The sequence below is a fragment of the Peromyscus maniculatus genome, chromosome 2 (assembly GCF_049852395.1).
Source record: "Peromyscus maniculatus bairdii isolate BWxNUB_F1_BW_parent chromosome 2, HU_Pman_BW_mat_3.1, whole genome shotgun sequence".
NCBI classification, from domain to species: domain Eukaryota; kingdom Metazoa; phylum Chordata; class Mammalia; order Rodentia; family Cricetidae; genus Peromyscus; species Peromyscus maniculatus.
The window spans coordinates 66159594-66175186 of NC_134853.1; the positions used below are offsets into that span (position 1 = coordinate 66159594).

Below are 15593 nucleotides of genomic sequence, written 5' to 3' on the forward strand. Positions count from 1 at the left end.
CATATATGTGTATATATACATATTTTTTTTGTTAAGACTTATGTATGTATTTTATGTACACGGATGCTTTGTCTCTATGTATGTCTGCACATCAGAAGAGGGCATTGTAGCCCATGGGACTAGTTTGAGCTGCCATATGGATGCTGGGGATTGAACTCAAGACCTCTGGAAAAGCAGCCTGTGCTCTTAACTACTGAGCTGTCTCTCCAGCCTGTTTTTTGTTTGTTTGTTGGAGACAGGATCTCTGTGCAGCCCTGGCTGTCCTGGATCTCACTCTGTAGCCCAGGCGGGCCTTGAACTCAGATTGGCCTGCCTCCGCCTCCCGAGTACCGGGATTAAAGGTGTGGCCGCCGCTGCCCAGTCTGCGGCTCTTTCACCACTCGCCTGCTGCAGGCACAGTCCGCAGGTTCTGACTCCTTGTGACCTTCTGGTGGTGGCCCTGGCCTCCCCCTGCCTGGGCTGGGTGCTCCTTTGACACATGTCTGTCTTCTCCCTGAGCCCCGTCCTTGGTGCCACGAGGAGCACCCAGTCATGTGTGTACAGCATGCTCTGTCCTCACAGAGCTAGCTCTCTCACAGAGCAGGCTAAAACCATGAGAAAAGACGAGTCAGGTGCCCGGAAAGCGTTAAGCAATTTCATTTTAAATCAGAGTTCAAGACAATAGACGGTGCGCACTGGTATGCACGCCTGCCAAGTGAACTCAGCCAGGAGCAGTGGCAGCCACAGCTCACAAGAGGGAAAGAACACCTCAGGCCGGGGTGAGGGCAGGGTCTAGGAGGGGTGCTATTTGAGCTGACTCTAAAAACCAGCCAGGATTAGGGGAGGGAAGCAGGGAGCGGCTGCAGAGGGTGTGGGGCAGGCCGAGAGGCAGCAGCCTGCCTCCCTCCGAGCTCCTGGAGAGCAGGTGTGCAGCACAGGAATGGGAGCCGGACCCACACGGAGAGGCCGGGCGGCAGCACCCAGCACTTTATGCGTTCCTTCCGGACCGGAGGACCCTCAACTCCACACACGGAGGCCCGGTGGCCTGTCTTTCCCCACTGTTACTGTGCTGGGAGGCAGTAGCGTTAACACAGGACGGCACTGTGCTGTCAATGGGTTCTACTCACACACACACAGGCCCCTTTCCACTGTTCAGTGCTGGTGCTGTGACCCTCGGGAAGGGACACAACTTCTTTGGGGTCCTATCTGAAGGCCTGAGAGGCACATTGCTATCTGGGCACGTGTGTCCCGCCAGTGGGAAGAGGACCTGGCCTTCATCACAGCTTCAGCTATTTCAGGAAGATGAAGATGGAGAGAAAAACAGTTCAGGCTGACTCAGGACCGACAGAACAGGCAGATGGAGCTTGTGGATTCAGTTCCCTCGGAGCTGGTTCCTCTTCTGAGAATCTGACTGGTTAGGTCTAGCGGACACAGGACACCATGGCGCCTGGCCCAGTGCTAAAGCACCAGACTGAACAATCGGGCAGGGCCTTCTCTGGGATGATCAGTGTTCGGGCCAGTAGGGGTCCCTGTGGCAGTGGCCGCCCACTGACATGTTGCTCCAGAGGTCCAAATCCCACAGTCCACCTACTGCTTGTCACAAAGCTGGAATCACACAGTCCACTTCTCGCTTCGGGCCTCTACAGCCTGTACCAGGCCTTCACCCAACACAGCAAAGTCCTCCAAGATTGCCTCTATGTTGGGCACCATCACAAGCTCCCCACCTCGAGACACTACCATGCGTCCCTTTATGTTGGAGGCCTGAAGAATCAGAGAAAAAAACTGAGTTGAAGCATCACAAAGGCCCACACTGAGACGCAAGGTTGGGGGCAGTGTAGACGGATATATGAGCCTACACATATCTGACCCAGGGCCACACAGAAATGCTACTCACGTGACAGTCACTGGTCAGCATACCTTAAAGGGCTGGGGCTGGAAGCTGGCGGGCTTCCAGAGGACACCGATCACCTCCCCACCATGCTGATCATAGAAGAAAAGTGCCAGATCTTCAAAGGCCTCCTAGAAAGGACAGAAGACAAACAAGATTACGTTAGGCACCTAGGACCTCCACGGCTCTGGCTCCACTGAACACTCCCTAGGCCGACCAGTCCTTTAGAACCTACCCGGAGCTGTGCCAGATAGAGCTGAGGGGGATCATAGCCCAGGACGGGCATCAGAGATGAAGGCCCTGGCTCACTGAGCAGACCACGGGAGAAGGAAGCCGCTGGAGGGTCCACAGCTTGACGGTGTCGCGGAATGTGGCGGGGACTCAGGTGGATCAGCACGTCGTACATGTCGAAGGGTGGCCGGAACGCTGTCTAAGGAACCTTTCAGTCACCCCTCCACGACCTCGTTCCCATGCCTCTGGCCATCACACATGGGCTTGTGTGCCCCCAGGGAGGGGAGAACAGCAAAGCCCCCAGAGGGGAGCAGCGAGGGCCAGCTGGAGTCCAGAAGCAGAAGGTGAAAGGATGGCCAGGATTCCCACCAGGCTCCACCTCTGCCAGGCACCACGGCAGCTTCAAAGCCTTCTCTGTATTAGGTCTCACCAAAGAGAGCAACTGGGGATCCCGAGAAGCCCTTGAACTATGGACTTGTGGCCCTAGGAGTTACCCTGAGTCTGATGCTTACCCTAATGTCCCCAGGACCCCGGGGATCCATCAGCTGCTTCTCTAGGACAGGGAGGGCCTCAGCGGCCAGGATCACCAGCTGCTGAAGGATCTGGGACACAGAAAAGTCACAAGATTGATCATGCTTCTCCTAGCTTGGCCTAGGTCTTTCTTCTTAGTATAAAAAAAATAAATAAATAAATAAAATTTAGGGACAGGTATGGGGTTGAACCTGGGCAGAAGGTCTATCCTGCGTCCACACAGAGCTTCTGCGGTCCTGGGGAGTAATGATGACCATGACTGGGAGTTGGGTCCGAGCTGCCAGGAAACTACTTCGAATCTCTACCTGCTCCTCAGCTAGAGATGACAGGGGATACGGCGTCAGCCTCCCCCAAAAGACCTTTACTGCCCCAGGACCTCCCACGGTGTAAGCAGCAACTGCCCATCACAGGGATTTTCCAATACCCCTCTCCTAAAGGACAAAGGTTACAAAAGGGACACCCCACGGGCCTTAAAGGGGTGGGGTGTTAATCTCCCGGCTTCAGCCCAGAGGCAGAGTTTTCCACTGCTTATCACCCCCAGACTAGTCTCTGACTTACACAAGCTGAGGCCTGCCCAAGGCCCCCCTCATCCTGGGCTCTCACACACCTGGAGAATTAGGAACCCGACACCCTGTTCTCTGAGACCCAGAGCTCCTAAGATTACAATGGGAAATCAACAATCCCACCCGCAAGGTGTGGGCACCTAGTCTCACTTCCTGCCACCCTCCTCCGCCCCTGCACACAAGACCTCTCACCTAGTATTCAAGAAGCCTTCCTCTGCTCTCCCTCTCTCCACAGCCCCCTGGGTGGCATGCTCACCACCCCAGTCCATTTTGTCATGGACCACCACATGGGCCAAGCTCTCTAAGCCAGACTTAATATGGGCCTCTTCCTCCTGACAGTTTTCTTCCCCAAGACAGACAGTAGCTTAGACGCTTGGGTGCGGGAGGCTTCCCTGACAGAATTCCAGGCAGACCCCTTCGGTCTTACTGTGTGCCACCCATAGAGGGGAAGTTCTTCCAGCGGTCTGATCTGAGTCCTACCACTTACCAGTCAGTTCACTGTTGAGGTTGACAATGAGAGGGTTGTTCTTCCAATCAAAGGTAGATACCAGATAAAGGAACCGAAGAAAACCAACCTGAGGGGAGCTGAGTAGACAGAGCAGGAAAGAATCAGAGGCCTGATGTCCCCACCAAGCTTCCCATAATCCCTTTGTAGACTGGGAGTAAGAACTGCATCAGGAAGGACAACTTCCTGGGTAAGGGACATGTTGAAGGAATTACCTGGGAGGGGTGAAGGGCTCAGGGTGCAGGAAGAGGGCAGCAGCCACCAGATCCAGGCTCTCATCCGTGAATCCCTCACCCAAAAGCTGGGCACGCACCCACCGCTTGGCCAGGCGAGCCACAGCTGAGAAGGCTGGGTGCTGCTGCTGGAGTCTGGGAGAGGCGGGAATGGCATTGAGAGCCAGGGACTCAGAGCCCCAAACAGCATGTCAGCCCCGCTGCCAGTCACTCAGCCTCTGCCCTAACGTGACATACGTTATCGGAGGTTCTCCTGGCAGATATCTGGGAGACTGCTGCTAACGCATTACCATTTGACAGCTGAGGTACTATGCTATCTGGCCTCTCTCTCCGAGTCTGGAGGCAGGAGGGCAGAATGGGGGCAGCAGAAGGCCTCCATCCAAGAAGAGCTTATGCACGTAGCCTTACCCATGCAGGGCACTGGTGAGCAGGGGCAACAGCTTGGTGTCTCTCTCAAGGCGGAGGGAGGCAGGTGTGTCTCTCATGGAGACCATCCCCTCGGGGCTCCGGACCTCCCTCAGGATCTGGGGCTCCCGTTGATAGGCCACCCGGATTCTGAACACAAACCCGTCCTGTGGGAAGACGTGGCGAAGGAAGTGATGTCAGAACTCGGGGGTGCTCCGTTGCCTGCGTCCCCGGAGCCCGGTCTTTGTGATGTCCACCCCGCCAGCCTGACCTTGAGGACGTCCGTGTGTGTGGCGGTGGCACGGCACTGCAGCCTATGCTGCTGCGTCAACACTTCCGCCAGGCGCAGCTGGAAGGCGGCTCGCACCCGCCGCACAGCCTCCGCATCCTGAGGCCACTGCCCACTGCCCTCCAGGTGACAAACCACTGAAGGAGAGAAGGGTGAGAGATCGAATCCTCCGCCTGCCGCCTCCCCCACCCCCTCCCCAACCCCCTCTTACCCGTCATAGGCTCCACATAGGCCGGGCAGGGCTTGTCCAGCCGGGGCAGCAACGAGGCCCGCTCCTGGAGATGCTTATAGAAGGAACAGGCCGGCTGAACTGGGGCTGGAGGGAAGACCTGTGGAAGAAACGAGGGCGGTAACTGTCACAGGGAGGGGAGCCCAGAGACAGGAGGTAAAAGGGAGGGGCGCTGAGTGACCGGAACAGAGGGGTGAGGGGAGGCACCAACCGGAAAGGACTCCCCACCTCACCTCTGTATAGCGCAGTACTGGGTGAGCCCCCTGGACAGCGGACACGGTGAGCGGGAGACCCTCCAGTCCCCACAGCAGGCGGCTGAGGTCGTCATAGCAACGGACAGCCAGCGCCAGGGCCTCTTCACCTGTGCTGGAGATCTGACGAAGAGAAGACGACACTCAGGAAGAAGTCTGGGTCTTACAAAACCCCAGCACCACCCAGGATCCTGCAAGGACTCAGGCTACTGCAGGGCCAGTGCACCCCCTGCTGGACACAAGAAGACACAGCCTAGCCATGGTAGAAAAGGGCTCTTTCCAGGCTCGCCAGGAGGCGTTACTCCACAACCACTCACTTCAGAGCCCAGGCTCTTACCTCTTTTGGGCGCTGGATCAATGCATCGAGGAATCCGCCCACATAGTGGACACAGGTATCTGGGATGTCAGCATGGCTGAAGGACAGATACAATGAGCATCAGGGGCTATGCCCCTCAAAAATCAAAATTGATTTTTCATCAAAAATGAGCATCATGGCTGCCCCACCTGACCACAACAGCCTCCTGGCATGAAAGATGCTAACACTCACAGGGCCAAGAGGTGGGTGACCACCTGGTGAGGAATAAGGCGCTTCTCAGACATCGAGGCTGCCTCCCAGACCACAGCTTCCCGGATGGCTCCATCCTGGAACCGTCTAAGTTCTGAGCGGGGTCCCCAGAACTGACGGAAGTCAGCAGCCTAGGGGAGAAGCAAAGGACAGGAGGAGGAAAGATCAGGAAAGAAAGACTGAGCTGGGCTGTAGCACAGTGGTAGAGTACTTGCCTTATAACATGCTCAAAGCCCTAAGCTCAGTTCTAGGCATTCAAGTAAGATACAGGTTGACTCAGAAACCTCCATGTGACAGGCCTCAACTTGGCTAGCATGAGGATGGCCCACCCACTCCTCCCCATGGACAGGCTGGGGTTCCACACCTCAGGCTGGTCAGCCTCAGGACCAAGATCAAGAACACTGGTCAGTCCCTCAGGCCGGAGGAGCAGTCCCAGGGTCAGGGTCCCAGAGTCCTTGTGCTTCGGTGGATCTTGGTTGATATCCCACTGTCGAGTATAAAAAGGTTGAGTTCAACCCCAAAGTCCCCTGCATGATCTAAAAACTAACCAGCCAGGCAGCCTGTCTTTTGTGTCCCTTGGGACCCCACAAACTCTCCATTCTACATGGTCTCACCTCTGGGACTGGGGGCCGAGAGTGAGCCAGAAGGTGCAGCCGGGACCCCAGACCCTGCTCCAGAATCGTGGTTAGTGGGCCCAAAGCTGCTGAAACGTAGTCCCCACCATTGTCCTGCAGCTCTGGCCAAAGCTTTAGCCGGTGACATGCGGCCTGCAGACGACTCAGTGGGCGGAGACTGGAGGGAAGAGGACAAAAGGGACCAATCAGGACCCACTAGGTCCTTGACTCCTCCTCCTCCTCCTCAATGACCCACACCCTGCATCACCCCAAACTCACTGGACAATGTGGTCGAAAGCCCGGATCATGGGTTTGGGAGTCATCAACAGCAGCTGAAATCCATCGTCAGCTCTGCTGTCCAGCAAGGCCATGGACAGCTGTGCCTCGTGCTGCACCTGGGCCACAGGGTAAAGGAGGGACCACGGCTGTAACCCTCATTGGCTGAAAGCGCCACATCTAACCTTGCTTCTTTGGAGAGGAGTGTCTGAGGCTTTGGTACTGACAAAGGAACAGTGTCTGAACTGGGTCCTCTGGAGAATAGAGGAACAGAAGCCCCTTGGTACCTGCTTGTAAGTGGGAGCTGTAACATCAGCACAGAGGTTGAGGCGGCCTGTAGAGTCCAGGAACACAACTGGGAAAACCTGGTGGAAGTCAGCCAGGACTGGCTGGGAGGCAGAGAAAAGCCAATCAGGGCTCAAGTTTACCTTCAGGCCTCCTGGCACAGACCTGCCCTTCCCCAACTCACCAAGGAGGGATCTGAACTGGGAGATAAACTGATCCCATTGACCGTCAGATCTGTACTGGCTAGAGTGAACCAGAGAAGGTAGGTGTGTTAGAAGGTTCTTCCTGGGACCCCGCCATAGTGAGCCCTCCCTCCCTCCCTCAGCCTGGGTGGCTACACCTGCATGTCTCAGACCGTTTTCTCATCTTTGGTGACAAGGAACAAGCTCTGGAGGAATGAGAGGATCCCTGGGATAAGGAACCCCTGGCCTCTCCAGTCCAGCCGCCTTACCCAGAAACTGCAAGACACTTCTCAGGACCTGGTAGCTGCTCATGGTAACATGGATCTTGTGTTTAGACACCAGGAAGGCAACCAGCATGGAAATAAGGAAGCCATTGAATCCACCCAGGCCCTGAAAGAGACGTGACAGAACTGAGCTCAGAAGCAGCCCATCACACAATGAGGTGAGGAGACCGGGCTACCCCCCAACTCACCTTGTCCAGCTCCCGCTGCCTCAGCCAAACCTTCAGAAGCGCTACACCATCCTTCAGCCCCTGGGCAGAGCCCAGCACGCTTGACAGCAGGTGCATTTGAGACTCAAGAGCTGTATCCTGCAGGATCCATGTGTTATAGTGGGGTGTAGGAGGTTCTGGGTTGGCTGTCAAGAAAAAAATAGAGGCTGTGAGGAACGAGGCCTCCACCAAACCCCTGTCCACCAACACATTCCAACACCAGTGGCCACTTACCGCTCTCTGGAGCACTGTGCCCTCGGTACCAGGCAGAACGCACGTTGTTCTTGGTTGGCAGCAGGCGGCAAGGTCGGAAGAAGTCCAGAGGAGGGCATGGGTGCAGGCGTACAGTAACCAGGCGCTCATCCTTCCCTGGGTAGAGACAAGGAATATTGACATTCTACAACTCCTGGGACCAGAGGGATCCCCTTACCACCCCTTCACACCTGGAGACCCATAACTTCCCGTCTTGGAATTGGAGACCAATGCCTCCCACCTTGGCCTTGAGACTTCCATTTCTACACCTCTAGACCGTCTGTCCTTGTGACCCCACCCTCCAGACCTGCCACCCCACCCCACACTGAGCACTAAACCCCGTGTGTGACCCCCACCACGTGGCCGCAGCAGCAGGGAGGGCTTCAGGTGGCAGCCCCTGGCGTAAGAGAAGCAAACACTGCCGAAGAGTGGGTCCTGGGCCAGGTGGTCAGCTAAGTGAGCCAGGTAAAGGGCTCGCTTGCGGAAATAGCGCTGGTTCAGCCCATCTTTGTCCTGTAAGATTTCCTGGAGGAGGCAGGGAAGAAGAGAGAAGCCAGACACCTAAGTGCTTACAGAGCTAGCGGCTAGGTTGAAGCGAGGCTTAGGTCCGGGACCTCTTCAGCGACTCAGGAATGCCTAAACCAACAGGAGCAACATATCCCATTTCCAGACAAAGAGCACAAAGTCCCAAAGGGGCAGGAACTGGACAACGGCTCCCTTAGCTACATCTTAGAGTGGTGGTGGACCTCTATGTCCCCCAAACCATGGGCCTTACCCTGGGCATGGTCAGTGCCACATCCACATTGATATCTGGTCGGATACAAGTACCCAGAAGGTAGCTGCCCACAACAGTGATCTGGGATGGAGGCAGGAAGCAGAAGGAACCCTTCACAGCATAGGGCACCTGGTGTAGAGGCACTCGAACCCCAGCTGGCAGCCATGACTGGTCAGTGAGCTGTAAGGACAGAGAGGAAACACATGGATTCTACTGCCTTCCTCACAAACCCCTGATGTCTAGTAGACAACATACCAGTATGTTAAAAACTAACTCTCAACCTTTCATAAACATCTTCTCCATGAAGGCAACTTGACTCACAAAAATATTTAAGCCACCATGATTTAATTCTATTATTACCCATTTTCAGCATCTGGGAAGGCAGGAAGATCAGAAGTTCAAGGTTTCCCTTGACTATATATTAATCAAGTTCAAGGCCAGCCTCGACTATACAAGACCCTGTCCCAATAAATAAATACATGAAATAAAAATATCCATGCTGGGCGGTGGTGGCACACGCCTTTAGTCCCAGCACTCGGAGGTAGAGGCAGGCAGATCTCTGAGTTCGAGGTCACCTGGTCTACAGAGTGAGTTCCAGGGCAGCCAGGACCACATAAACACTGTCTCAAAAAACAAAACAAAACAAAACAAACAACCAATCCATTTTTGGTTGGAAGCAAAGGTTCACAGCTACAGTCCCGGCACTCAGAGCCTAAAGTAGGTCTGCCACCAGTCTGAGGACAACATGGGTTACAGAGTCAAGACCCTGTGTTAAAAACCAAAATGTGGCTCAGGCCCTCAATCTCAGTGCTTGGGAGCTGTGGCAGGACTACTAGGAGTTCAAGGCCAGCCAGGGCTCCGTAAGACCCTGTTCAAACAAACAAAATCCTATAAAATTTGTACAAGACATACATATAGTGGTTGAGTGATGAATACATGGATGGCTGGTGACCTGGTTCAGTTTTGTTGCTGTGACAACGATTTCCCCGGCACCCCACTCCCTTGGGAGAACAGCAAACTGTGTCAGGTGCCTCGCTGTTCCCCAGGCCACCTGTCTCACCTCTGTCTCAGGGACTGAGGGGACTCTCTGGATCCGCTGCTTGACCTCCTTCAGGAAAGCATCAATCTTCTCTTTCTTCTTCTCTGAGAGTCTCACTTCCTTCAGTAACTCCTCCACCTGTCAGAGAGGGAAAGGGGAGAACCTGTCAGCCTCAGGACCCCCAAGTAAGCCCCTCTAACCTGTGCCCTGGTCACCCAAGTACCTGTAAACGAAGCAAGCTGGAGTGGAACAAGGTCTCAGTCTCCCGCAGGCGGTTCAGCTCCTCATTTGTAGGCTCCTTGTACAGGTCTGCCCGACTGAGCTTCACTGGCTGCAGCAGGCCTTCCGCAGGTGGCTCTGCTTTTGCACGCTTTCTTGAGGTCCCTTTCTCCTTGCTCACGCCTTCTAGGGCAAGTCCCAAAACCTATGGCCCCGAGAAGGAAAAGCCAACATGAAATCGTGGGTCTCTACCTCAGCCGTCTAAAGGTTTTGGGGAAAGTATTCACCTACCCCAGGTCCTCCCTTTCAGTGGGCATCATATTTTATAAAACCCGGGATGTCCATCATCGGGATGAGTCTGACAGCACAAGCCTGCTGTCCTGCGTGGACCTGGCTGAAGCAGTTTACTGCTCACCGCCTTAAGCAGTGCCCCAAAGCCCTGGTGTTTTCAGACCCCACAAAGCCTCTGCTGAGACAGGCTTGCGGCTTCTTAAGTATCACCTCCACCCCTGCTCTATTCAGATCTTGCCAGGCCTGGCTTCCAAACGGTTCCTCCAGAATGGGCCACCCTGAAGTCCCTCACAAGCTAGCTGTCAGGCCTGCCTATCTCAGGCTCCGTAGCCGAGAAAGCACATTTTGAGACTCTCTTCCGCCTACTGAGATCAACCGACCTCTGGCTCCCCTGCTGCTCCGCGTAGCTGCTCTCCGGCGGGGGCCGGCCCCATCTCCACGGCAGACCACTCTCCCGCACTCGGGATTCAAGCCGGATCTACCGCGCAGCTCCCACGTGGGCCGAAACGCCAACTCCGGGGCCCAAACTCCAGCCACAGGCTCCACCCACTGCAGGACCATTGGGCTAGTGCGCGCCGTCTCGCTCACTATTGGTCAGTTGTTCGCAGGGGTCCGCCCACTGTGGGAGGGACCACGGGAGGTCCTCGAATTTACAGCCTCTTCGCGACACTAGACCGGAAGCGCGTGTGAGTCCAGCTGGCCGCGTTCTTTCCTCACTTCCCTCTCCGAGAAGGGAAGGGTGGGGCTTGCTTTGGCTTCCGGTGGGTTGTTGTTTTTTTTCTTTTTTTGTCTGTTTATGGTAGTGGTTCTCAGCATCTAACTTATGTGCCTATGAGCAAGTCATGTGATTTCTACCTCTAAACTATATCTTGAATTTGTTTTTTCTGTTTTCACAGCCAGGGTTAATTCAAGTATCTAGAATTCTAACATAGCTTCTCTCCAGCTTTTCCTTCTTAAAATACAACAATTCAAACACTAAATGTTTAAACACAGAGTCATCGTAACAGTGAATTTCTAAATACTTTTCATCTTCATTCAGTGTTAATATTTCACCAGATTTACTTTACCTTTATTAACATATTATTTTACAAAACCAATTGGAATGGGGCATGAAGGCCCATCCCAGAAATCCCATTCACGAGGCTGAGCCTGAACTACTATGAGGGAAACTCTCAAAATTGCACTTTGGCATCTGCCTTTTAAGACCTCTGATCTAGGCTGCCTAGGCTACGTGTGATAGTCCATGCCTTTAATCCTAGCACTTAGGAGGCAGAGGCAGGCAGATCTCTTTGAGCTCAAGATTAGACTGGTCTACACAGGGATTCCAAACCAGCCAGGGCTATATAATGATACCCTGTTTCAATAAATAAAATAAATTGGACATGGTAACCCATATTTTTAATCCCAGAACTCCAGTGGAGGAATAGATGCACTCAGGGGACAGAAGCAGGCAGATCTCTGAGTTCAAGGCCAGCCTAGCCTATGTAGGGAGTTTCAGGCCAGCCAGGACTACATTGTAAGATAAATAAATACGGTAGAGCAGAGGGGAGTGACAGGTAGGCAAGGAGGTCAAGAGTTGGCACCTCAGGCATATGAGACCTCACAGTGGTAAAAGCACCTGCCTCTATGCCCTGGGACCCACGTGGTGGAAGGAGAGAACTGACTCCTGCAAGTTGTCCTCCAACCTCCACATTTGTTAGTGTGATACCTGTATTCCTCACACACACACACACACACACACACACACACACGCAGAGGGAGGGAGGGAGGGAGGGGGGAGAGAGAGAGAGAGAGAGAGAGAGAGAGAGAGAGAGAGAGAGAATTAAGGGAGAAAAAAATTTAGAAACAACAACAAAAAGAATTCTACCCCTGGAGACATGGCTGAGGGGTTAAAAGCACTTGCTGCTCATGCGGAAGACCTGGGTTTGGTTCACAGAACCACACAGCACTGAGGCTCACTACTGCTGTAACTCCAGTTCTAGGAAATCAGGTGCCCTCCTTTGGCACCAGACACTCCCATGGTACACATACCTACATGTAAATAAATATATATATATTTTTTGACAGTGTCTCACTATGTAACCCTGGATGCTCCGGAAATCACAGAGATCCACCTGCCTCCTGACTGGTGAGATTAGAGACATAGGCCATGCAAGTAATTTTATTTTATTTTATATGTATAGGCATATACATATTCTTCCAGTATATCTGTGCACCATGTATGTATGGTGCTAGTGGAGGCCAGGTGAACTCATTGGATCCCCTGGAACTGGGGAAACAGATGGTTGTGAGTCAAAATGTAGGTGCTGGGAATTGAACCAGTTTCTGTAGAAAAGCAGCCAGAGCTCTTAGCTGCTAAGCCTTCTCTCCAGTTTTGAAAGTAAATCTTTTAAGCTGGGCAGTGGTGGGGCACGCATTTAACCCTAGCATTTGGGAGGCAGAGACAGGTGGATCTCTGTGAGTTCAAGGCCATCCTGGTCTACAGAGTGTGTTCCAGGACAGGCTCCAAACCCTGTCTTTACAAAACAAACAAACAAAAAAGTAAATCTTTTAAATTTATTTTTGTGTATGCATGTGTTTGTTCCTGGGAGAGTTTCTATGTACCGTGTGTGCAGGAACCCTTGGAGGCCTAAAGAGGGTATTGGATTCCTAGAAGTGGAGTTACAGGCAGTTGTGAGCCCCTGTGTAGGTGCTGGGGAAAGAGCCCAGCTACTCTCAAAGGTAGTAAGTGCTTTTAACCACTAATCCATCTCTCCAGCCACCTGTAAGTAAATCTTGAAGAATAAAATAAAAGGAGTATGTGCCTGAGCTTTGTGATAGAGTTTGCACTTTTCAGTTAAGAGACCCTGAGTTAAAATTATTGTAAAAATAATGATAGATATAGAAGAAATGTCAAGCCCTGTACTTGGTGTCTAGGATAGAGAGTTTCTTACGTCTTGACCATAAGCCAGAAACCTGGACGAATGTTCTTCCCTTTCTATTTCACAAGTTAGTCCCTTCTATCTGGTTATATATAACTTCACAAACTCACACATTTTTGTCTCGTCTCTTCCAATCCTCCTACCTTTCCTGCTCTCATTTGTAACTGCATCTTTCCCTACCTTTTTTTTTTTCTTTCTTCACTGCCTAAGCTGGTCTTGGATGTTAGACTTATAGACCTAAGAGGGATTCCTGCCTCAGCCACTTCAAGTAGCTGGAACTACAGGCATTCCCCACCATATCTGGTGTTTTTATTGCCCTTTTCTGTCTCTCTGTCTCTGTCTCTGTCTCTGTGTCTCTGTCTCTGTCTCTGTCTCTGTCTCTGTCTCTGTCTCTCTCTCTCTCTCTCTCTCTCTCTCTCTCTCTCTCTCTCTCAGATAGGTGCTCATTATGAAGCCTTGGCTGGTCTAGAACTTGCTACATAGACCAGGCTGTCAAGTTTGTTTGTTTGTTTACAGTGCAGGGCCTCTAACATGGTAGACACATTTGGGTTGTGTGTGTGTGTGTGTGTGTGTGTGTGTGTGTGTGTGTGTGTGTGTGTGTGTGTGTGTGTTTGCTGTTCTTTTTGAGACAATGTTTCATGTAGCCCAAGTTGGCTGCACATTTGTTGTGGTGCTGAGGATGACCTGGAACTATCTCTCAGGTGTTGCCACATTGTAACTGCTTGTTTGTGTCTATTTCTGTTTCAACCATTAGAATACCATTAGCTAGCCACATAATGGCACAAATCAATCCTTTATGTCTTGTTTGTTTTTAATTTTTCCCATTTATTTTGTTCTATGACACACGTGTGGAGGAGGTCTTGCAGGAGTTGGTTCTCTCTTTCCCTTAGGCTTGGTGGAGAGCCAGTGCCTTAAGATGACTTGTTTGTTTGCTTACTTGACTGCTTGCAGCCTTCTTTTCTGCCTTCCTTCCTTTCTTTTTGAGTAACCCAGAATGGTCTTAAACTCAGTACATAGCTGCGACTGGCCATAAGTTTCTTATCTTTCCTGTCTCCACCTTCCGAGAGAGTTGAGATTATAGATACGTGCCACCCAGGAAATCTGTCTGATTCATCGCTGTATTCCTGGCAATTAGCACAGAGCCTGTCATGCAAGAGGCACTCCCCATCTATTTGTTGAATGAAAGAAAGGATGAATGGCTTTCTTGAGAGCATCTTGATGACTGGGAGGAAGAAGTAAACAACCTCAGTATGTGGGTGGTGCTGTGATGTACACAGATTGCTGTCAACATATTACACTAAGAACATTACAAGCAAGGCAGTTAATAGCAGTCTCACTGAAATGGGGTGGTTGAAGCTGGGTGTCATGGAGCATACCTGTAATCTTAGCACTGTGGAGGCTGACACAGGAAAATCTTGAGTTCAAGGCCAACCTGTGCTACACAGCAAGAAAGACCCCTTTCCTCCTCCAGGATAATTGATGAAGTGGGATGATTGAGGCTAATCTGAGGTTCTGCCATTTGCTAATTGAGTGACCTTGGGTAGCTTGTTATTTAACATCAGTAAAATGAATGGATGTAATGCATTTTGTGAAGTTTAACTGAGATGCTGTATGTGAAGAACCTATTGTAGGTGGACTTTCTTTGGACCATCAGCTTCCAAATAATGACACAGAGACTTCTTATAAATTGCAAAAGCTTGGCCTTAGCTTAGGCTTGTTCACACTAGCTCTTATAACTTAAATTAACCCATTTATATTAATCTGTATTTTGTCGTGTGGCTTGTTACTTTTCTTCTGTACAGTATGTCCCATTTCCTCAGTGTCTGGCTGGCGAATTCCACCTTCCTTTTTCAAAGAGTTTCTATCTCTGCCCAGAAGTCCTGCCTATCCTCTCCTGCCTAGCTATTGGTCATTCAGTTCTTTATTCAACCAATCAGAAGGTGCCTTGGAAGAAATATATCTTCACAGTCTACAAAAAGATTATCCCACAACAACCTATTACATATAGGTGCTTAACAATTGTTAGTTATTAGTGGATGATTGTGGTTCCTAGTAGCACTGTTCAAGTATGACATATATATCTCTTCATTTTTTAAACTTTTTTTTGGTAATTTTTATTTTATGTGCATTAGTGTTTTGCCATGGGTTTTGGGTCCTCTGGAACTGGCATTACAGACAGTTTTTAGCTGCCATGTGGGTGCTGGGAACTGAACTCAGATCCTCTGGAAGAGCAGTCAGTGCTCTTAACCAGTGAGTCATTTCTCCAGCCCATATCTTTTCATTTTTAAAGATTTACTTTTTTTAATGTATGAGTTTAGGTACTTGCCAAGGCCAGAGGCATCAGATTCCTTGGAGCTGGAGTAACAGGCAGTTGAGCAGCCTGATGTGAGTGCTGGGAGCTGAACTCAGATCCTCTGCAAAACCAGTACTAAAGAACTGAGTGAGCTTGGGTCTTAACCACTCACCTATCTCTCTAGTCTCTGTGTATGTATTTTTCAAGACAGGGTTTCTCTGTATAACAGCTCCAGCTGTCCTGGAACTCACGCTGTAGACCAGACTGACCTTGAACTCAGAGATCCA

The 15593-nt window shown here is 51.5% G+C and overlaps 1 protein-coding gene across 1 annotated transcript; it reads right to left on the bottom strand.

Annotated features, from left to right (window-relative positions):
• Positions 1-612: 612 nt before the first annotated feature.
• Nol6 (nucleolar protein 6) lies at positions 613-10796 on the bottom strand. Its single transcript, XM_006985943.4, has 26 exons — positions 10473-10796; positions 9806-10006; positions 9604-9720; positions 8544-8723; positions 8125-8293; positions 7751-7885; positions 7499-7662; positions 7296-7416; positions 7029-7087; positions 6847-6948; positions 6563-6678; positions 6284-6461; positions 6034-6156; positions 5652-5800; positions 5442-5517; positions 5087-5227; positions 4836-4953; positions 4607-4761; positions 4339-4502; positions 3913-4065; positions 3680-3777; positions 2821-2945; positions 2611-2700; positions 2103-2297; positions 1897-1998; positions 613-1740 (listed from the first exon to the last, which is right to left on the bottom strand). The coding sequence occupies exons 1-26, from the start codon at positions 10524-10526 to the stop codon at positions 1591-1593; spliced, it is 3435 nt and encodes a 1144-aa protein (XP_006986005.2). The 5' UTR covers positions 10527-10796; the 3' UTR covers positions 613-1590.
• Between the last annotated feature and the right edge of the window lie 4797 nt (positions 10797-15593).